Below are 23,560 nucleotides of genomic sequence, written 5' to 3'. Positions count from 1 at the left end.
TAAACTGTGTGTGTGCTGTGTAGAATATCTACAATCTATAAAATTATTAATATCTGTAGAATTGATAACAGGTGTGAGCATAGTTAGTTATCACGCTGAAACACGAAGGATACCGACATTTTTTTGATGCCATTGTTTTATGTTTTTAGTTTTCGACGTGTGTTTGTGTTAGTTACAAGTGTAGTGATTTTTTGAATGGTGTTGATGACAGGGGATGGAAGATAAATCTACATTACTTCGTGACTGTAATTTTTTCCTGTAAGTATAATATAGTTAGTTACTACTTAGTTAGGTATCTTTTAAATAAACAATATTTCGAAAAAAAGTTTGTACAATTTGTTTTAAAATACATTTATTTTACTCAAAAATTTTTGTCTTTTAAATAGTAGAATTTATTACCTAATTTATTTTCCCGGCAATGTACCTACCTACTAGGTACTCAAAAGAAAATAAGGGCCGCCATGTTTTGTAGCTTTTCACGCTTAGAGCATTAAACCAACTATTATAATAAACACTAGATTTCCGCCCGCGGCTTCGCCCGCGTCGGCAAAGAAAAACCCGCATAGTTCCCGTTCCCGTGGGATTTCCGGGATAAAAACTATCCTATGTGTTAATCCAAGTTACCCTCTATATGTGTGCTAAATTTCATTCTAATCGGTTCAGTAGTTTTTACGTGAAAGAGTAACAAACATCCATACATCCATACATCCATACATCCATACATCCATAGACATCCATACAAACTTTCGCCTTTATAATAGTAGGTACCTATTAAGATAAAGCAAATTATAAATTATGTTTCAGAATTAAACATAATTTATTTATTTTAAAAAAATGATTAAGTGCCTATTTAACTTTTGTGAAAAAGACAATTTTCCTCAAAACTGCAACTGTTGAAAAATTTGAAATCAAAATGATAACTTTTTTTGTCTTAAATGTAGAAATGTCTTCGGAAATATTATAGGAGCCTGGAATTCCCTCAAGTGTTTATCGTAATTATGAAAAAATTGCCAAGTTTTGCAGTGTCATTAGAAATTTGTAGCCAGCTGGATTTAAGGGCTTTCATAACGCTCGGGCTCTTATTATGATGATGAAGGTTTTATTCGTAATAGGTAGGTACTTCGTTTTAACATCCCACATATTTTTAATTGAACTGGGGCTTGGAACGTTGGCAGGCCAGGCAAGATGGTTATACCAGCCTCATCTATTGCCATCTACGAATGCAATACTGTGATACAATAGTGTCATCGACGACGACGCTCCCCGCCACATTTTGGCTCGTCATCTTTTTCTTTGTCCACAACGTATTTTTTTGATAAGTCTATTAATTTTAGGGTGCGTGTGCACTGTTCACTATATGTAACGAGTGTGTGCCGATAAAGTAAACAATTATTAGAAAGAGTGGTGGTCACATCTTCATAAAGCTTTACCAAAATGTATCGCAAAGCCGTTATCGTGCTTTCGAGCCGTCATTAAAATGACTGCATGTTACGTTGGCACCACAAAATCTGCCACTTTCGTTGATCAAGGTCGAAAATTTAAAAATACTGTTTACCTCGAGACCCACCACCAAAATTTACCTACATAACACCCGTTGGAAGACTATGTTGTGGTATCGTGCAATGTGCGATTTAAAACTATGTCTCTAGCCCAAATATTGAAATATCTATTACCTAACTATTATTTTAAGTTGCATAATATGTATTTATAATATATTATGCATTGATGTATAGTAGGTATTTCTGTTTACATTGATTAGGTAGGTACAATCTCGTAATTTGGCTCTTCATAGTTCAGGTGTACGCAATTTGTATTCATGCAATTAATTTCTAACTTGTTAAAAGGATGATTTATTTAAAATTGATTTAATTAAATTCTTATAATCACTTTTTAATGAATTTTCATCTATCTCGAAACAGACCTGGTATCTGCGTGCGTTTATTATTATCATCTAATTAATGTTTAATACAGATTTATCTACTGATAGAAACGAATAACAATAAATCCTTGCTATTTTATTCTTTATTACTTATAGATTTACTTCGTTGTAATTTCTGTATGACGTATTATAATTATTATGATAGCTTTTTACGTAAGTTGATAGTGTGCTTATATAGCTACTATGGAGGTAGAGCGTAGGTTGAGCGTATATTATTGCGTAATCTTATAAACATAGTTTTATATAAAAATGTATAAATTTTATTTTTTTGACTGGTCATTGTTAATCCATCTGATCTAGTTAATAGGAATTAATTATAGTGTCTGTTCCTACTTCCTTTTCGGAAATGTTTATCAATGTGTATAAAATATATAGATTAAATTTATGTCTTGTTCCTTAATTGTTCCAGACATTTCAGTCAAATTCCAATATCTCAGAGAATATTATATTTACCTAATAGGCAGGTACTTTTTTAAATAAAAACATCACAGTCAAAATTAATTTATTCATAAGGTAGCGTAGGTAGGCACTAAGATATCATTAAATTAAAAAAAATTAGCTAATAAATACTGATGACTATCAGCTATAAGTCATATCTGTCTAATCTCTCTCATATGAAATAAATTTAGATAAATATACACGATATATTTATTTACGCACTGCGTTTTTAGGTGAGCTCAATAGTAATGACATCGCTTATGAGCTTGTAATGCATAGTACGTAGATGGCTAGATGTACCAACTGTTGATTGAAGACCTAGACAATGATAACGCCTACGTTTGTCTGTTTCTATGTAGCAACAGCTTCGGCCACTTAAATTTTAATAATTTTTAGTACTTTACGTTAAACTTGTTCAAAATGTAAAGTTTGAAGAAAATTACGAAGTGCATTTTATACCTACTGGAAGTTATGGTACCTATCTCTATTGTTATTTTAATGACGCTGCTTGAGTACGTTGTATAATATGACTCAAAATTTATAAATTGCATAATAAATTAAACACATTAATTTGTATTGCACTATGTTTTTCTTTTAACAGGTTCGATAAATTATATTAGTAACTGAAAATGCTTATAAAACGAGATGCATCTACGGCGAATGCCTTTACCAAGTTCCGATTGCTTATGTGGAAAAACTTCTTGCAACAATGGCGACATCGATGGCAGACTCTGATCGAGTTAATACTCCCAGTGGGCACTATGGCATTAGTACTGATTCTTCGTATGGAAATAGAGCCAGTAAATCGAGATGTCATGAGTTATCCACCCATACCTGCACACACATTTAACTACTCCTTGCCTGTCCTGTAAGTTCAGTACATAGTATTTTAGTAGTTCCTTTCATTATATCGATTTTTATTTGCATAAATGTTTCCTATAACGGCTTTCTTGTTTTCCAGAACGGGCATGAATATAACTGAATTGTCCATAGCATACTCGCCAACGAGCCCAGTGCTTGAGGATGTTGTGCGCACAGCAGTAGTTGATTTATTTATTTTAAATATAAAAGATATCATAACTCTTATACTAGACCAAATTTCAGAATTTCCAGATATTCCTATAGAAATTCCACCTGATTTAGATTTGAATTCAACTTTGATTTACGAATTAGCGAAATCACTTATAAAAGTACGGGCATATGATAGTAGTCACGACCTTAGGGGCATATATGTAGATGAAATATATACTCGGAAAGTTTTGGCTGCCGTAGAGTTTGACGATGAGTTGTTGGGTATGTGACTAGTTTTCTTAGATTTGTTTTTTCTATATTTTGTCAGTGACATAGTACGATGGATAACAACTACATCTTTTAGGAACAACTGCATTGCCAAGGGACGTCAAATATGCTTTGCGTTTTCCGGAAAGGCCTCGGTTGAATTCATTCCTTGCCATGGGCGGATTGACTTGGCGAACAGATTATATCTTTCCATTCTTTCAAGTTCCTGGACCGAGGTTTCCATATTCTTGGGAAGGGGGTAACGATCCAGGTAATACTGATTTTATGTAAAAATGCCCTTATAATAACAATACCTAATCGTAATTTTCCAACTGTTTCGCCGGATTTTTTACCGCTTATAACTCTGGTTTTTTTACAGGATATGTCAACGAATTGTTTATTGCCCTACAACATTCAATCTCCATGGAATTAGTTTCTCGACTGACCAATACAAATTTGAAAAACTTTACCGTCAACATACAGAGATACCCTCATCCAAGCTTCGTAGAAGATTTGGCTGTTGAAGCACTTAATATTATATTTCCTATGTTCGTAATGATCAGCTTTAGTTACACAGCTGTTAATATAGTTCGTGCTGTTACTCTTGAAAAAGAAAATCAATTAAAGGTAATTATTGGAGTAGGTACATTGATTTGGCAGTATGTTTCATTGCGATACGATCTTCTAATTTTATTCAACATTAGATGTGCTCCGCGGTTTTACCCGCAGTGCTCCGCTCCTGTTGGTCTTAGCGAGATGAAAAATGGGAAATCTAACACCGAAAGAATTTTTCAAATCGGATCAGTATTTCCCGAGATTAGCGCGTTCAAACAAACAAACTCTTCAGCTTTATAATATTAGTTTAGATATGTTTTTAGTTCTTTTCATTATATGCTCATGTCAAAAAATAATATTTAATTATTACTGTTATGTGCTTATTTTGAATTTAGCTTGTTATTCATTTGCAATTTGATTTTTTAAAGGAAATTATGAAAATCATGGGTCTACCCACATGGTTACATTGGACTGCGTGGTTTTTTAAACAGTTTTTATACATGTTAATCATAGCAGGACTACTCGTAATACTTCTTAAGGTAATTAAAGTTTGATACTTTTATCTAGAATTCCTTATACTTTTCATATTTTGAGCATTTTAAACCTGTTAAATTAATTAGTTATTGGAATATCGAGTGTTATTATAATTAGACTAGACCTATCTTGTTTTCCTTTGATAAAATTATTATCTTTGAATGTTTTGTATTTCTGCGCCTTCTATATAGGTTTACAGTAATAATTATATTGAAGATAAGTATAATTCCAGATTAATTGGTTTACTAATGAAGAGGGCTTTAGCGATTATGCGGTATTTACGAATACACCATGGACGGTGTTATTATTTTTTATTACTCTCTATTTAACGTGTATGGTGTTCTTTTGTTTTATGCTCAGTGGATTCTTTAGCAAAGGTGTGTTATATATTTATTTTATATTTAAGATATGATATTTCTATTAAACGTACTTCAAAATTAAAAACTAATGCATTCAACTAAGGATCTTGCATAAGATCATGTCGACACTTACCTGTATGGACTTCGTTTACAGTTCATCTTTCTCTGAAAATAATGTTAAATTTTGAAATAATTATTAGAATTTTATAATCAAATGAAATCCTTAAATTTTATGTACCATTGCTTTTTTCAGCTAGCACGGCAGCTCTTTTCACAGGAGTTATATGGTTCTTAACATACGTACCATCGTTTCTGCTTAGTATGGAGACGGAAATTTCCCCATACGTTCAAGCACTTACCTGTTTGACTATTAATTCTGCAATGTCATACGGTTTCCAATTGCTTATTTCAAAGGAAACCTTAGGTGGTATGTATTTTTCGGACGTCTACATTTCTATGAGATTGAGCATAACATTTTCATAATGATATACTGTTTTTAAGGTATGACATGGGGAAACTTCTTCAGTACACATACGCTTGATTCGAATAGATTTTTGTTCGGACACGTAGTTATTATGATGGCGATAAACTGTGTTCTCTATATGCTGATCGCTCTTTATTTGGAACAAGTGCTACCTGGACCCTGGGGAACACCACAACCATGGTATTTTCCTTTCCAAAAATCGTTCTGGTTTCCATCTTCTGTTAATAATTCAGGTAGGAAATCAATGTAAAATATAACAAGAAAGGTAATTTTTAAAAAGTATCATTTAACTATGTATGCAACATATTTGTTGAAATTAAAAACTTTAAAGAGAATTGATATTAATGAGTTAAAAATCATTACAATCTGATATTTTTGTAGACATATTAATTGAAAATATCGAGACAATTGCTGTGAAAGAAGATGAACCTATGGGTCATGAAGTGGGCGTAAAAATTAACGTGAGTGTAAAGTAAATTAAGCCAACATCATATTATATTTACAGTAAGTAAATAATAACTGCTTTATTAACTGTGATTTTGTTTTTTTAGAATTTAACAAAAGTGTATGGAAAAAACATTGCCGTAAATAACTTGAGTCTTAACATTTATGACGACCAAATCACAGTTTTATTGGGTCACAATGGAGCTGGAAAGTCTACAACTATTTCTATGTTGACGGGTATGTACTTTAAACTAAAGAGAGTACCAAAAATATTAACATTTTGTTGTTTTTTAATTTTTATCGTTAATTTAATTGATAATAATTGAATGAAGAATTCATCATGTTAAGAATTAATAATACTAAATTCGTTATCTGATAATCATTAAAAATAGGCGCTGATAATGGATATGCATCACATACTCGCTTCAATTATCATGTTATTGTTTGCGGAATAAAGATTTTTTTTGCGCAGGTAATGTCCCTATAACGAAAGGCAGCGTATGTTTGGCGGGATATAATATATCTTATCAGCTACATGCAGCTCGTGCTCATCTAGGCCTCTGTCCCCAACATAATGTTCTATTCAATGAACTTACGGTGCAAGAACATCTCGAATTCTTTGCCAGATTAAAAGGTTTCAGCGGTAAAGAGTTGGATACGGAAATTAACACGATAATAGAAAAATTGGAAATGCAGGAAAAGGTATCTACAATCAATGCTTCATACACGATATCTAGATATTAATTGATACTAAAAAAAGACGGGTTGCACTCCGGGAGTGCCGGCAGAAGTGAAAACTTGATTATTAACGTTGAGCATGTTTGATATTTTGGAATGGTATCCTTCTTACGCTTTTTCGATAAGTCACGTGTCCTGACGCGAGTTTAAGATTTTATACCCATTACAGAAAAAGTGCTCAACGCCGCTAAAGAAGTTTTCACTTCAAAAAAAAATTTGAAAGCGAGTAGAATGACTAAGCTCTTTTAAAATAGTAAGGACTGAATCGATATTAAATCTTTGTTCATATAGTTATTGTTTCTAACTTATTATAATTCCATAGCGTAACTATATAGCTGAAGGGCTCTCGGGTGGTCAAAAGAGGAGGTTATGTGTTGGCATAGCATTAAGTGGTGGAGCTCGAGTAGTGCTATTGGATGAACCGACCTCTGGCATGGATCCAGCATCTCGAAGAGCGCTATGGGATCTTTTGGAAAGGGAGAAAAAAGGCAGGCTTACTCTTTCGTTATTTATGTGGAAATACTTATTGGAATGTATTTACTAAATACCTATCTAAGTACCATGTGATTTGTGAATGTATGCTTGATTTTTTTTGACATGAACTTGTAAATTATTTCGATTTGTACTGTTTAAGGTCGATCCATGATTCTAACAACACATTTTATGGATGAGGCCGATTACCTTGGCGATCGAGTGGCGATAATGTCGAGTGGAAGTTTACAATGCGTCGGATCTCCGTATTTCTTGAAGAACTATTATGGAGTAGGATACACTTTAGTCGTAGTCAAGAGCGAAGGATTCCAGTTGAATGCTTGTACACAAATAATTGATAAATACATAGCTGGTACCGTTCCTAAAGACGATGATGGTAAGTTTTTTTGAGAATTGTAGGAGTATTTAACAGCTCTATATTTTTCTGATATATTTTTTATTTTATATTGATTTTAGCCGTTGAAGTAACGTATAAATTGCCAACTGCATTTAGACACGTCTTTGAAGATTTACTCAATGAATTGGAACAGAATGCTGATACTATTCATTATAAAAATTATGGTTTGATTGCAACCACATTGGAAGATGTCTTTATGTCGTACGTACTAATCGTTGATATTATTTGTATATTATTAAATTAAAATTAATACTATTGAGTAGACTAACGTAACATATTCTATCGCTTACCCATATTTATAATCGAACGATGACACGCAATATTATAATGATTAAATGTTTATCAGCTCAATCACAGATATTCATGTTAATAACATCGGAATTAGATACAAATTGAAAAAGAAAAGAGCGTACTCCTACCTTAAAGGCCGGCAACGCACTAACAATGTCCCCGGCATTGCTTGTGCCTATGGGCGACGCAGTACACTTAACATCAGGTGACGCGTCTGCTCTGTTGCCTCCTCTTATATAAAAAAAAAAAATTCTAAATCAATACGTTTTTTTAAAGCTACATAAATCAATTTCCTTTTACAGAGTTGGTTCTGATGTCGAAATCAATTCGGTATCGGATGATACAGCTACAATTGGAGACAGTTGTGATGATTTGAAAGACAGTGGATTTGATGCGTCTTCTGTTGAACATTGTAAGTAATCTCATATGATTTCCCCCTTACTGTTGTACTTCCCTCCTCTTCCATAAAATAATAAATCATACTTATTGAATTACTTTATGGATGTTATTTATCAACACATAATTTTACTTTAAATTGATACGAACTTACAAAACATACACAACAAATGTACCTACAGATTTTCGGCCCTATCGCTCAGAAGCGATATCTCATGTAACCTTGTTGTGACTCTTCATAATCGCAATATTAAAGGATTATAAATTTCTTAAGACTTAATGTTTTGTCCAACAGTGGACAAGAGCAATGAAAAGGAAACTGGATCTCGCTTGCTACGGCTACAAGTGAAAGCGACTTGGTATAAGCTCTTTCTGGTTTGGTCTCGATCCTGGGGGCTGCTGCTCTTGCAAATCCTCGTACCTGTTCTACAGATCAATATCAGTTTGGGCATCACGATGTATATTCTGGCCAATAGGGCTATCGTTATACCCAGACTTTTGTCATTAGTGCAAGGGTGAGAGAATGTATAATATAATAATAATTCCTATAAAGTAAGAAATAAGTTGTCCTAGATAGAAAATTTAATCCCAAATGTTTCCAATGGCTTTGTATTTCTACTTTGAGGTGTCTAAGCTAAGCATTATTATCAAATGTTCTGCCGATATTGTTCTATCATTGTAAGTGGTTACTGGCCTTTTTATAATAATAAAAAAAATATTTTATAGATACCCATCAACGGAAACTTTACTATCCTTTAACGGTACTGATCCTTATTCTCTGGGAGGCTTGGCAAAAGCGGGTTACGAGTTGATATACCGTACTGCAGCTCTTGACTCTATGGAACTTATCGACGCAAATGACAAAGCTACTGATGAATTTTATTTGGAAATGGTAAATATGAATGACACTTGATATTGTTAAATATTTATAATCAATATCGTGTACTTTTTTACCTGTAAACTCGTCTTTATTATTATTTTCGATTGCACTTACTAACAAATTAAGATTGTCGTTAGAGTACCTAAGGGTACAATATTATTTATTTTAATTGTATGATTTAAATTCCCTTCACAATATACCAGATCAGCGTATATTAAAAATGTAACTTCTCGCTTTTTAGACTGAAGACCCCGTTGCAATGGGTGCCCTTCGCAACAAGATCTTAATCGGTGCAACTTTTAACGACAATTCAGCGACAGCTTGGTTCAGCAACTTTGGCTACCATGACGTTGCTACGTCATTAGCCACATTACATACGGCTTTGCTCAAAGGAATCGATGCTGCTGCTAACCTCACTGTGTACAATCACCCCTTGGAAGCTAATTATAGAGATGACGTAAGCGTTATTCTGTGAAGCTTCTTATTTATAAAAAAGGATCAGTTTTGTATACTTGTTTCCACTTTTGTATTGTCATGTTGTCTAATTTAATTATTGCTTTTTCATGCCCAAATAACTTCTAGCTCTTTGATTTTGTTCAACTTTCTTTTTGGTTTCAGACTAACTTGCAGCTTATGCTGTCACTTTTATCCATGCAAGTGGCCACAGCCATAGGCAACAGTATGGCGATTGCTAGCGCCGTTTTTATAATGTTTTACATAAAGGTATGACTTCGATCTTGTTAAACTTGTTACCTAAATTATCAAATGTGATAGGTTTAAGTTTATAGACGTCTAAGTAAATATAAATGAATGAAAATTCTTTATTGCTCAAAAATAAATAAATACAAATACAAAAGCACACAACACATAAAACAAGCAAAAGGCGGCCTTATCGCTAGGTAGCGATCTCTACCAGGCATCCCTTAAAGTATAGGAAATAAACACAACAAAAAGTGGGTGAGCAAAAACAAGGCAATACAAACAAGGAAAACTAAATAAAATATTCGATTACGCATATTACGGTATATTCAAATACACTAAATATTTAAATTGATAATCTTTTCTTACACTAATAAAAAAATCTTAATATTTTAAGGATCATAATGCACCAAAAAAGTGTATTTTTTTGCATATGCCTTATTACTGAAGAATAATTTTATCTTTTGAATCTTAGGTGTTTGTTGCCACCTTATTTATTTGATCTAAAAGTTTTCAAAAATGAAAATTAATTTTTAGTTCACCATGACAATATATTTTTCTCCTAGGAGCGTGTGATTCGCGCGAAGTTACTGCAGCGCGCTGCGGGCGTCCAACCAGTTGTGATGTGGGGCGCCGCGGCGGTGTTCGACTGGGCTTGGTTCCTCGTACTGAGCGTCACTGTTATCATCTCGTGTGCCGCTTTCCAAGTTATTGGGTTCAGTACGGCTACTGAACTGGGTATGATCTAGTTGTATTTAGGTATATCGGTTTTATGCTACGGTTAATTGAAACTTGTCACTTCATTTGTGACTTGCATACATATTTCTAAAATTCAACCTTATTCTGACAGATGACCACAATACGAGAATAATCGTGATTGCGAAGTGTTTTACTGTTTTCCTTTTTAAATATTCATACTCGTTCTATTCTAGAAGTACCTAAATTAATATCATTTTATAGAAATGAGCAATTCACTAGCCTGTACCTGTGGAATTCTTACCACATATATTGCAAATAAACATGTCTGGTCCTGTCCAAAAATATTATCTTATAGATTACTCATTTCCTACTTCTCTATCTAAAGTCAAATTAAGAAATACTAATAGTCACGGTAATTTGATTATTATAGATATCTTATCTGTGTAACTACTTGGTTTTTCCTTTTAATTTTATATTTTATTATTATTCTGCAGGTCGCATGTACTTATGTCTGATGGTATACGGAGCTGCTATGTTGCCACTTCACTACTTATTCTCACTAGCCTTCAATGGGCCAGCTGTTGGATTCGTTCTTATGTTCTTTGTGAATATACTTTTCGGTAATTAATATTTTATTCCGAATGTAAGATTATTCCACATTTAAGAATAATATAAAACGTAAATATCTTTTCCTATTTCGTAATTGCTGTAATGAGGAAACAATCAAATATTAAAATTGGTCTTATTAATGTATGAACGGCACTTTTAATTAAAAATTGACTTCCCGATTTCGTGACTTAATCATACTCCAATGTCTAATAAAATTAGATTTTAATGGAGGTATATACAATTAGCACAAATACCTTATATTATTGAAATGTTAGGATTTGACAATAAGTACGAAATATTACGAAACTCCCAGGTCTGATGGGTGCTCAGATAGTAGAAACTCTCCAATCACCGGTCCTCAACACTGGGCAAGTGGCCACCATCATGGATTACATACTGCAGTTCTTCCCGTTATACAGTCTCGTTACGGCTGTCAGGTACAAAAGCAAAATGTGTATTTTTCTATGTTTAATAAATGATTTTTTAACGAATCCAGAAACTTCTGGTAATGCTCTCACTTTAGCCACTATAATACCAAAGAAATTGGTCACGTTAATTCATATAAGGCACTGGATGTGCCACGCCTTTTCACCAGCGGACACGGGCAATAGTATTTCTATAGCTTTGGTATGTGTTTTTCTGGCACTTTAGCTACTTCACTGCCAAATGTCATCAAAATCCAATCAGTTGTTTTCGCGTCAAAGAGTTTTCAACTTATATCTGTCGTGGCCATATCGTAGATTTGCTCATTTCATGATATGATCGATCATTTCACGAATTGGTCGCATTTCATGAAATGGCCAACATAGTTTGATCAGATCGTTAAATCGTCAACGTTTCACGATTTGGCCATCCACATTTGGCCAGATCGTATAAAATATAAAGAATCCATAAAATATTAAAAAAATCAGAATATTCTAAAAACTTGTTTAATGTCATTTAAGTTAGTGCCGCGGCAGCGGCCGGCGAATGCTAGAAGCGAATCGTTTTTGCAATAAAAAACAGTTAGGTTAGACTTTGATAAACAACGCACGAGCCGAGCGAGCAAAGCGAGCGTGCCGCGGCAGCGGCCGGCGAGTGCCAGAAGCGGATCGCTTTTTAAAAAACAAACAATTATAATACTATAGTAGGATATATAAATATATATCCTAAAAGAAAAAATGCGTCTTAAATTATTTTATTTAAGACGCATTTTTTCTTCAATACATATAAGATATCCACATTTTCCATAGTAGGTACTCGAACTGTCGTAAATTCTTTGCTATGACTTTCTTCATATTGTTATTAAACGAATTATGAAGTTTTTAACTGCGAATAATTAGATTTTTGCCAGCGGGCGCCATCTTATCACAATCACACAAGAGCATGCAGCGCCTCTACTTTTTTACGATATGATCAAATAATTTTGATCATTTCATGAAAAAACCGCGCGTTTAGTTGGCCATATCGTGAAACGATTTCTTATCATTGATCTGCTCAAGCCACATCATGATGTGGCCAAACTAAATTGGCCATTTCACGAAATGCGACCATTTCGTGAAATGGCCAATCATATCATGAAATGAGCAAATTTACGATATGGCCACGACATATCCATATATCCTTACCAATTTAGCGTTCATAATATTAGTATTTAGTAGGATTGTATAATTTTATTGTCTCAGATTTTATCCAGTTATAATTGAATAATTGTTTCTTTGCCAGATCCCTTAACCGCATCGGCATGACAGAGTATTCCTGCTTGGAGTTCTGTGACTATTTGCTATCGACATTCCCTAATTTACAAGAGTGCACGATGCAAACCCTTTGCGACAATTTATCGCAAAACTGTTGTGGTAAGCAATTGTAAAATAATATTATATCACTAAAAATACATTTCTCCAGTATTCATTAAAACCTATTGTAATTCAAAATTCGCAAGTATTATATGGTTTGGATAATTTTGGGGGTAACATATTTTTTTGAGCTTTTGACTTAAATCTTTTTTAATATGTCTGTGTAATAAATAATAAATTTTGTTGTTTATAGTCCGTGAGAATCCATACTTCGATTGGGAAGAGCCGGGAGTAATGCGCTACCTCTTGAGTATGGTGATTAGTTGTGTCGTACTCTGGACCCTCATGATGTTATTGGAGTATAATTTGCTTCAAAGAGTAAGTATGACCGTATTACACGACCCCATCCAATCCCAAATTAAATAAAGTACACATATTTTAATGGTGCTTTATTATTAGTAGTACTTAAACACGTACATAATCACGTTTAAGGATAAATGAAATCAAGCAATTACTCTAACATTAATATTTTTGTTTTCTATTTCTGTGTGTCATAAGTTTTAACTAAAGAAAAAATAACAAAAAATGTGAAAAAAAAAATCAAAATCTACATTTTTTTTCTAGATTTTCAAATGGAGCAAGCACCCTCCAGCATTCGACCCGCAGGAACTGGACCCAGATGTGGCTAACGAGGTGGAACACGCACAACGCACGTCGCCGGATAAACATAGGCTTCTAGCGAGAGGTCTCTCGAAGTATTATAAGAATAACCTCGCGGTAGATCAGCTCTCTTTCAGTAAGTCGAATGTTGTTTTTTTATAAGCTACAACTATAGATCACTGTTTAATTATAGTAATGATGTAGGTAGTTAATTTTAAGATATTTTTGAAGTGAAAACTTCTTTAGCGGCGTTGGGTATAAAATCTTAAACTCGCGTCAGGACACGTGGCCTGATCGAAAAAGCGTAAGACGGATTTGTTTTTAGCCCTTATATTCCATGCGTAAGACCACAACATGCTGAACGTTAATAATCAAGTTTTCACTTCTGCCAGCACTCCCGGAGTGCAACCCGTCTTTTTTGTTTTTGTAATGTTATGCAATTCAATAACAGGATATGAATGATTTGAAATCGATAGCTTATAGATAATTTTCTTGAATTGACAACTTAAATGAAAGTGAGATAACGTTGTTATTAAATAATAATTAAGTAATAATTTTATGTTGTTCTCTGTTGTAAAAATCTATTAAAAAACAAATACAAATACCTAACAGTTATAAAAATATTTTTTTATTTTTAGCTGTTGGTGAAGGGGAATGTTTCGGTCTACTTGGAGTGAACGGAGCTGGCAAGACTAGCACCTTCAAAATGTTAATGGGAGATGAGTCGGTTTCTAGCGGTGACGCTTACGTATGCGGCTATTCCGTTAAATCAGATCTCGGAAAGGTTTATGAGCATATTGGTAAGTGCATTATTTTTTTGAAATGAAATAAAAGTAAATAATATTCCTGTGTTTATAAAGGAGATGCTCTAAGCATTTTAAAATACGAAGGCGATTAGTTTTCGGGATGTTAAAATCTGTCGCGTATTTGATGATCCACACTTTATGTTCACCATTTCAGTATAACATTTTCAGTCAATGAGCGTGTCATTTTTTTACGTTAGGAATCAAAAGAATTAGAAATAATAAGGTACTCGACTTTTTATAAATGTTTTATTTAATAATAATAATAATTTACATATGCATTGTTCGCACGCAGGCTATTGCCCGCAATTCGACGCAGTGTACAATGAGCTGACGGGCCGTGAGACGCTTCGTCTATTCTCAACATTGCGCGGTATCCGCGAACCGCATTGCACTGCGAGATCGTTGATGCTAGCACATGCTTTAGGGTTCACTAAGCATCTTGATAAACGGGTAAGTAGGTATTTTTTTATAGGTTCCTGTGAATTGCCATTTTTATGACAAGAAATAAATAAATAATGTTTTTGATAAAGTTACTGTATTTTTCTTACTTTAGAAGGCATTATAATCAAATATTTAGACATAAACAAGAAAATAATAAGAATTTTTGAAAATGCTTCGCGTTACAATTTAATTTTGAAAACAGTATTACTTATTGGTCACCTCGTATCTTGACTCGAATAAGAAATGTATTGGGGTCTTTCTTGATTTACAGAAAGCCTTTGACACAGTTTCTATACCTATTCTGCTAAGTAGGCTGGAAAATGTAGGTGTTAGAGGTATTGCCAAAGACTGGTTCCAAAGCTATCTTAGCGATAGAACCCAAAGAGTAAGAGTTGACAACAATCTTAGTGCAGAGTATAAGTGTACGTACGGAGTACCGCAGGGCAGTACGTTAGGACCTACTCTGTTCTTGATTTATGTCAACGAATTATGTAAACTCAATATTGGATGTGGACAAGTTACTATGTTTGCTGATGACACTGTTGTTCTCTTTAATGCAAAGACTTGGTCTGAAGCCATTGATAGAACTGAAAATGGACTTCGATGCATAAGCAAATGGTTAGAAAACAGTCTATTGACTTTAAATACGGGGAAAACTAATTATATTTGCTTTAGCAAAACCTCATCTATGAAGCCAAGGGGGAACGTCAATGTTAAATTACATATCTTTCCATGTAACCGCCATAACAAATCTAGCGTATGCTCTTGCCCAATACTGAATAGGACCGTCAATATGAAATACCTGGGTATCTGGATTGATGAGAAACTAAACTGGAAAGAACAAATTATTAGCACGTCGAGCAGGCTCAGACAACTTATAGTTATTTTTAAAACCCTAAGAGACATTGCAACCCAAGAGTTAATTATTAGAACATACAAAGCACTGGGTGAATGTGTGATCTCATATTGTATTGTTAACTGGGGTGGAGCTGCGAAAACATACATGATACAAGTAGAACGTGCGCTTAGAGCTCTGCTCAAAGTATCGCTCAAACTACCGTTCCAATTTCCAACATCGCTGCTATTCAAGAGGGCTAATGTATTGAGTGTTCGTAAGATTTTTGTGCTTCAAATAATTAAACGGTTTCACCGCACTGAGGTACCGAAAAATAATAATCCCTTGAATACTAAAAGAACCTATCGTGTACCAGTACCTTACACTAAGACTCGTTTTGCACAAAGGCAGTTTTATTATCTAGCACCCATTCTTTATAATCGTTTCAGTTTATATATTAAAAATGCTTTTGCTCTCACTAATCATAAAATATTACAAAAACTAAAAGAATGGCTTTTACAACTCGATTATTCTGAAATAGAGCACCTTTTAATGCCCACATATACAAAATAATTACCAAATATACCTATAAATTATTATTTTTTTTTTTTTTTTCTTTAATTTTATTTATCTACCTATAATGATAAGTTTAAAATATGTTTTTTTAACTATATCAGCTTTCTTTTATGTTTTAAAAACGACATTGGAACACATTCACACACATACATACGCACATACAAACACACACACACACACACACACACACACACACACTACTTGCACTACGTCTATAAATGATACTAATCAAATAATTATTTTAATTGTATTAATTATTTTAATTTTATTAATTATTTAATTGCTAAACAGTAAATATTGTGGAACTAAATATTATGTTATGAAATGTAAATTGTTTTAAATATTTTAATTTATTAATTTTTTTTTAAATATTATGATTTATAAATTTTCTTCTTGTGTCAACTTTAAGTAAAATTTTCTTTTTAACTAATTACTATTTTAATGTATTTTATTGAACTATTCTAATGTACTGTATCGGGAAGGCACAGACTCCTGAAACACAGCGAAAGCTATATTGGGAGTCTGGGGTCTATATTTTGATGTAAGGAACCTTGTTCAATAAATGATTTTTATTTTTATTTTTTTATTTTATTTTTATATCTAGATAATACGCAGATTCGTATGAAATTTCGTGATCAGATCGTTATGGTTCTGTTGCAAATAATACATCCGCCACATTGACAGTTTTAAGATGAGACAAATATGATTATTATGAATATGAGAGTTACGATGCCGTCTATAATAAGAAGTTTTAGGTACTATAAGCATGCAAGGTTGAATAGGTAAGGGTCAAATATAGATCCTTGCGGCACACCAGCAACTTAAAGATTCAGATTGGCGAGTTTGTAATATGTACAAACTTTTTGGGTCCTATTCGAATTATACGATGAGTACCAATTAAAAAAAACCTTGAATATCATTAGTGCGATTTTGTACGAGAGTAGTTCGTGATCAACCGTATCGAAAGCTTTTCTTAAGTCCATGTAACTAGATCGCATTAACTTGTAAAATTCAATTTATTTGTTATTAAATAAATAAATATATAAATTATGTATATTCCTTCAGGCTAGATCAGGTTAACCTATTCTTGTCAAATAGTGTTGTTACCACTTACCGTAGCATTAATTTAGTTTTTAAATATCCATGTATATGTTTACGTAAAATCTTAATGTTGTAGGTGGACCAATATTCGGGTGGCAACAAACGCAAGCTGAGTACAGCGCTATCGCTGCTGGGCGGCGCGCGGCTCGTGTTCGTGGACGAGCCCACCACGGGCGTGGACCCCGCCGCCAAGCGGCAGGTGTGGCGCGCGCTGAGGACCGCCAGGTGACTGTCTGTCAGGATTCATTCTAACCAAGAAGCTTATATCTAATACACTGGAGATTGCACTATGACCATTAACTTGTAACAAGAAAATATGACGTTGAATGACGCCTGTATGTTTTTTTATCCCTTTCACACCAACTTGCCAAGTTAGGTGTGAAAGGGATAATAGTAAAAAATATTATAGGTCCTAAACTATGCAATATATTTTTGTAACATAGTTTAAAAAAAAAATTTTGGTTATTTTCAGGCGAGCTAACACATCGTTCGTGTTGACGTCACACAGCATGGAGGAGTGCGAGGCGCTGTGCTCGCGGCTCACTGTGATGGTCCGCGGGCGCTTCCAGTGTCTCGGATCTCCACAGTACTTGAAGAATAAATTCTCTCAAGGTATATAATATGAAAACTAGATTTCCGCCCGCGGCTTCGCCCGCGTTTTCAAAGGATAGTCCCCGCATAGTTCCCGTTCCCGTCTGATTTCCGGGATAAAACCTATCCTATGTGTTAATACAAGAAACCCTCTATATGTGTGCTAAATTTCATTCTAATCGGTTCAGTAGTTTTTAAGTGAAAGAGTAACAAACATCCATACATCCATACTTACAAACTTTCGCCTTTATAATAGTAGTAGGATCTAAATTGATAATCGAAAAAAGAGCGTGTGTGGCGAGCACACGTGTCAGAAGTGAAACTTCTTTGGTAAGTTTCAAAGATACCAAAATCGTCGCCTTACTCCATGACGTGTTGGTATTGACGCGACCTTCAAATTATTTTCTCAACCAATGCGCCGAAAGAAGTTTAACTTCAAAACTTAAAAAGCCGCTGTTATTTAGTGTAGATAAGTTACTTTGTTTCTATAGTACCTAAATATATTTTATATATATATTTTCAGGATTCACTTTGACGATAAAAGTTAAAGCACTTGAAAATGATCAAGTCAACGCACCTGTAGTAAATAGCATTGAACTCATAAAAGGCTACGTTAGTAACAACTTCAACAGTCCGAGATTAATGTGAGTACTAATTGAAACAATACAAGAAATTATAAGTATAGTGTGTATTTTTAACCGACTTCATTTATTATTACCTACAATTTTCTCTAAGTTACCACAAACACATATACATGTTTTTTAGTGAATCACGAATAAAAATTGCAACCAGATTGTCATCTCATGTCACTGATGAAACTTTTTACTCATTACATTTTTTTAATCACCAAAAAAGAACTTAACCATGATTAGGTATTACTATTTATTGTCTCATACGCCACTTTTTACAGGGAGGAGTACCAGGGCCTCATAACATATTACCTGCCTGATCGAACTGTCTCTTGGTCTAGAATGTTCGGCACCATGGAGCGAGCCAAACGCGAGTTGCCAATCGAAGATTATAGCATTCTACAAACTTCATTAGAACAAATTTTCCTGCAGTTCACAAAATACACGCAAGAGGGCGCTCCAGAACAAACTAATTTGTGATCTATGACATTTTATCCCGCCTTATGAGTTTATAGTGTATGTCTAGTGATTTATTTTCACTTAAAAAGTTGTGTTTAAGTAGAATTTAATGTAATATTGGAAGACGGGCGTTCATATCTGTAATTGAAACAGCTTACCTACTTAAACATAAATGGGTGTTCGTTAATTAAGTTTATGTGCCAAAAAATTGTACCAAATAAATACATATTATTTTGTATGTAATTACTTTCAATTAAGCCCTATAATCTATGTTGACTTAAGATTTATTAATATTCAAGTAATCTATATGTACTGTTGTACGCATGCGCATATGATTTTAAGCCATGACCTATATTCTATCTACATGACAAATAGTTGCGTTTCTAATAATTTTAATGCATAAGTGTAATATATGTATAATATTAATGAAACGAGGCCATCTCACACACAATTTCGTACACAGTTGTCTGTAAAAAAAAATTCTATTCATATTTTACGGAAAACGTTAATATACTTTTTATACACGACTTATTGTATTGTTATTGCACGCCTCATAAGCGAAGCGTTGAGGTGGGTACTACTGTCACTTCGCGCAAAACATCTGATTTTTCAAACTTAAAATGTCTTTATGTATCATACATTGCACTTGTAAGATAATACATACACACACATATTAAGAAAAAACACTATTTTTAACGTTCATGATATTTTTGATGTCATTTTTGTTATTTAAACTAGTTAAAAAACAGTTTAAAAAAGTTCTGTCTTGAACGTCCGTGTGTCTGTATGTGCGGATCCTTTTTCTTGTTAACACGATAGCGACCGAAATACTTTACTAATCGAGTCTTTTTTTTTCTCTTACGCTTGAGTATGCTCAGGAATAGAACCCTTTCATTTTTCAGGGTCTGATTCGATGTGGTTTAATTGTTATTAAATAAACAAAAATAATAATTAATAAATATTTATTAAAAAAAAATTATGAGGCGTGCACTTTTGGATTTTCCAAATTATTTTTTAATTATATATAAAACTAATGAGATTTTTATACTTTTCTATCCCATTATAAATAAAACAACATAGAAGCAATTAGTATCAATTTTGTACGTAATGTTAAGACTTATAAATAAAAACACACAAAATATTCAGAAAGCTTTTATTTCAAAAATCCATAAACCTCCAATGCAAACGAACACTTTTCTTACAAGATAGTTGAAAATTATTTGTAATACAAAAAGTGTATTTTAACTTAAAACAAGGACAATTAAAAATACACTTTTCCATTTTATACACTGCATTGCAACTGGTATAAACTGTGGGATAAAGATTATACTTCGAGTACAATATATAATCCAATATATAATTAATCGGCAAGAAAAAAGTTATTGTATGAAAGAAAACTGAACACAGCCCATATTATAACAACATATGAATGATGCTATAGCTTCGAGACATTTTCAAAGGATAGGAACAGTCCTTAATAGTAAATAAATAATAAAATGTACAAGTTTTGGTGTTAAACATTGAATCACAATAATATATCACAAAACATTATTTTTGTTGAATCTCATCCTCAGTAAATAAATAAATTGTACTTTTTATCCTAAAATTCATATACATATCATTTTTTAAATGGCAATTATTTTATTATGAACTAAAGTAAGATAAAATTGTACAATATAATACTTTTGCAAACATCATGCAATTACACATAAACAAGATGCTTTTACATTAAACAAATTGATTTTTTATCAGGTAACATTTTGCTATTATCCTTATTTTAATTGAATTATAAACAGAATCATGATACTGAATGACGAACAAGTTCTATGGCCATTCACAATTTTTCAATTTAACCTAAATAAAAACCTCCGCCCATCTCGATATTCTTAACTAAAAGAATTGCTAATATTAATAATTGATCGTTTACATTTAAATAATAAAGTTTTCAAGCACCACATAAAATAAGTATTAAATACTGCAATTAATTACGAAACTACTTATTAAAACTAGCAAAGCTAGAGCATACATCGAGATTGTTTAATTCGAAAAGTGTTACAGAACACGAAACGTAATTCATTATATTTAAACGTGATTAAACGTATTTACGTATTAAGCCTACTTAGTGAAACTTTACATGTATATTTTAAATTATTTACATGATAAAAACGAAAAATGCGAGTTCGATATAATAGTCTCGGGAGAGTGTGTTTCAAGGGAACATGCTTTCGTGCGACTTATTTTAATAAATGTTGATTCACAACACTTTCAGCCTTTGACAGTTGGTAAACCATCTCTGAACTAGGTATACATGTCGAAAAATTCTTTAGTCGAGTATTTGTAAAATCAATTAAAAATATATATTCACTTGAAAGATTTAAAAGCTGAAATAAAAAAATATACATCCGGTACATTTCACTAGAATATTTATCTAAAAATGTGTGGTTTGAGAACTGCAAGTAATCACTGCATTAAAGTTTTCTCATGACACATTAGCTACAGATAGAAGTTGACAACATTGAAATATTAAGCTATTGCATAGCTTCTATCGCGGGCCTTGAGCGCGGGGACCGAATCCAGAAATTCCGTAACGAAAAAACCTCACGCTCCCCACGGGGACGGGCGCGGAGGTGTGGCTTGAAGGCATAGCATGCAATAGCTTTACCGCGGCAGTCCCCGAGTGCCACACGTCTTTTTTTTTATTCAGATCATATAAAAGCTGAATAAAATCAGATTAGTGCTATTGGAACTACAAACAATCTACTTTGGATGACAGTAATAAAGTAAGTACCCTTTTAAGTGTAAAAAATTATAATACAGCTCTATCATATTTGCATGAGTATAAGTACATTGTTATGTAATAATTATTTGTATAAATTGTTTTTACAAGTAGGTACATATACGACACACAGTGAAAACTTTCTTAAACATTTATTCCAATACATATCTTAAGATACAACATGTATATAAAATACTGCATAATTTACTAATGCTTACTGCCAAGTTGAGTAGAGCAGGTCGTATTGTTCACACATTTTTTATTATTATTTAAGAAATTGTTTCTCTTTTGTTCAATTTCTATAAAAACAAATAAGCTTTAGTGGAGATAAAAAAATATTTGTAGGGGTAAATAAAAAATGTAAGGTATTTCTTTACTTAGGATAATAAAATTACTTGTTTTTACGACCTGCTCATACTATAATATTTATCTAAGTACGGAAACATACATTTACCTAATCTATTGAATAGCTTGGGTCACAGGGTTCAAAAAAGCTAATAATTCAAAAATACTGTAAATATTATTATTGACATATTGGGATGAAATTAAAAAATATATTGTAAGTACATTCATAAATACGTAAATTATATTAAGTAGGTATATATTGAGTATAGATAATAGCTTATGCGCATGTTTGCGTAATTAATCAAATCGTTATGTGAGGTAATAAAGAGCGCACAATAATGATGATCATTCTTGCTACGAGCGCAAAAAATACTGTAAATCAAATAAAGTAATCACAGTAATATGTAAATATTATATATTTCAGTTTTAAAAACTGATCAGATTCGATGTACAAAAAATATAAATGTCCCTTTTGCAAGTTAATAAACAATTAACGTAATTTCTAAAACGTTGTGACAAAAGTGTAAATGTACTAGTGTTTCTAGTTATGTTTACACTTCAATAAAGTGTCAGACTCTAACTTCTGAACAATCAAATACTTTTAAGTATCATGCTGTCCCTGTCATTTTCACACGCCACGGTGGGACAGAAATTCATAACTTTTTAAGATAGCTACATAAAAATCACTGGGTCTTATCCGTATTGTAATATCCTATATTGTTTACTAGAAATTAAGTCCAATATTGATTTAGCCAATAAACGATTTGCAATTTAGAATTAATCCGCGCGCTGATTATAATAATAAATCAAAAAGATTAATTCATTTCAAAGACTTCCCAACTGTTTGAACATCGAGATTATAAATAAGTCCTATCCTGTTTTTTTAAGAAATTGTACCTATTGTTGTATATTACTTCGAAAAGTATACACAGTGTAAAATTAACTAAATTGTACTAAAACGACGACAATTACGCGTCCTTATTCCCGTGCAAGCGTGTAAATCGCAAAAACACTTGTTCCAAGGTTGTCTGTGATACAGAATAGTCCTCCATTGGATATCGAGTACGGGCTGACTCCATTGCATCGAATATCTGCCACCACACGAGTTCCGAGTCGTTTATGTAGAACGTACTGATGCCTAGGTACGTTTCGCTGGAAGTAATTTGATTATAAAAAATGGTATCCGACTATGAGAATTATGGGTCTGATGGCTGAGTAGGTTGCTGTTAGTGAATTTTTAATAGAATGCAAATAAAATTTGGTAAAGTTGGCATTTTGTTACATTTACTCCGATTTTGAACATGATTCAATTCAAAATTACGTTTTAAAAAATG

General features: G+C 32.9%; 2 protein-coding genes across 2 annotated transcripts in view; one reads left to right on the top strand and one right to left on the bottom strand.

Moving 5' to 3' along the window:
* The first annotated feature begins 57 nt into the window (after nucleotides 1-57).
* On the top strand, nucleotides 58-19,643 carry LOC149486539 (phospholipid-transporting ATPase ABCA3-like). The gene is made up of 32 exons (XM_089698251.1): nucleotides 58-258; nucleotides 2,979-3,245; nucleotides 3,339-3,670; nucleotides 3,753-3,926; nucleotides 4,035-4,282; nucleotides 4,639-4,749; nucleotides 4,977-5,121; nucleotides 5,357-5,530; nucleotides 5,605-5,820; nucleotides 5,969-6,048; nucleotides 6,139-6,268; nucleotides 6,504-6,733; nucleotides 7,092-7,257; nucleotides 7,404-7,637; nucleotides 7,718-7,859; nucleotides 8,252-8,361; nucleotides 8,641-8,860; nucleotides 9,072-9,237; nucleotides 9,467-9,682; nucleotides 9,844-9,948; nucleotides 10,491-10,662; nucleotides 11,118-11,243; nucleotides 11,546-11,669; nucleotides 12,937-13,067; nucleotides 13,261-13,385; nucleotides 13,632-13,803; nucleotides 14,306-14,467; nucleotides 14,766-14,923; nucleotides 17,503-17,651; nucleotides 17,899-18,038; nucleotides 18,541-18,661; nucleotides 18,928-19,643. The coding sequence occupies exons 2-32, from the start codon at nucleotides 3,007-3,009 to the stop codon at nucleotides 19,124-19,126; spliced, it is 5,217 nt and encodes a 1,738-aa protein (XP_089554377.1). The 5' UTR covers nucleotides 58-258; nucleotides 2,979-3,006; the 3' UTR covers nucleotides 19,127-19,643.
* A 601-nt stretch (nucleotides 19,644-20,244) lies between these two features.
* Nucleotides 20,245-23,560, bottom strand: part of Abca3 (ATP binding cassette subfamily A member 3) — a 37,215-nt gene continuing 33,899 nt past the window's right edge. Inside the window, exon 31 of the mRNA XM_089698252.1 lies at nucleotides 20,245-23,378. Within this exon, the coding sequence (XP_089554378.1) occupies nucleotides 23,195-23,378 (184 nt within the window). The 3' untranslated portion in view covers nucleotides 20,245-23,194. The remainder of the gene's footprint in view (nucleotides 23,379-23,560) is intronic.

The sequence above is a fragment of the Colias philodice genome, chromosome 8 (genome assembly GCF_061535455.1).
Source record: "Colias philodice isolate Cphi_HAF_F1 chromosome 8, ilColPhil1 Martin Lab GWU primary, whole genome shotgun sequence".
Lineage (NCBI taxonomy): Eukaryota > Metazoa > Arthropoda > Insecta > Lepidoptera > Pieridae > Colias > Colias philodice.
Note: the sequence above shows the minus strand (reverse complement) of the source record. Positions and strands in the feature narration are given on the sequence as shown.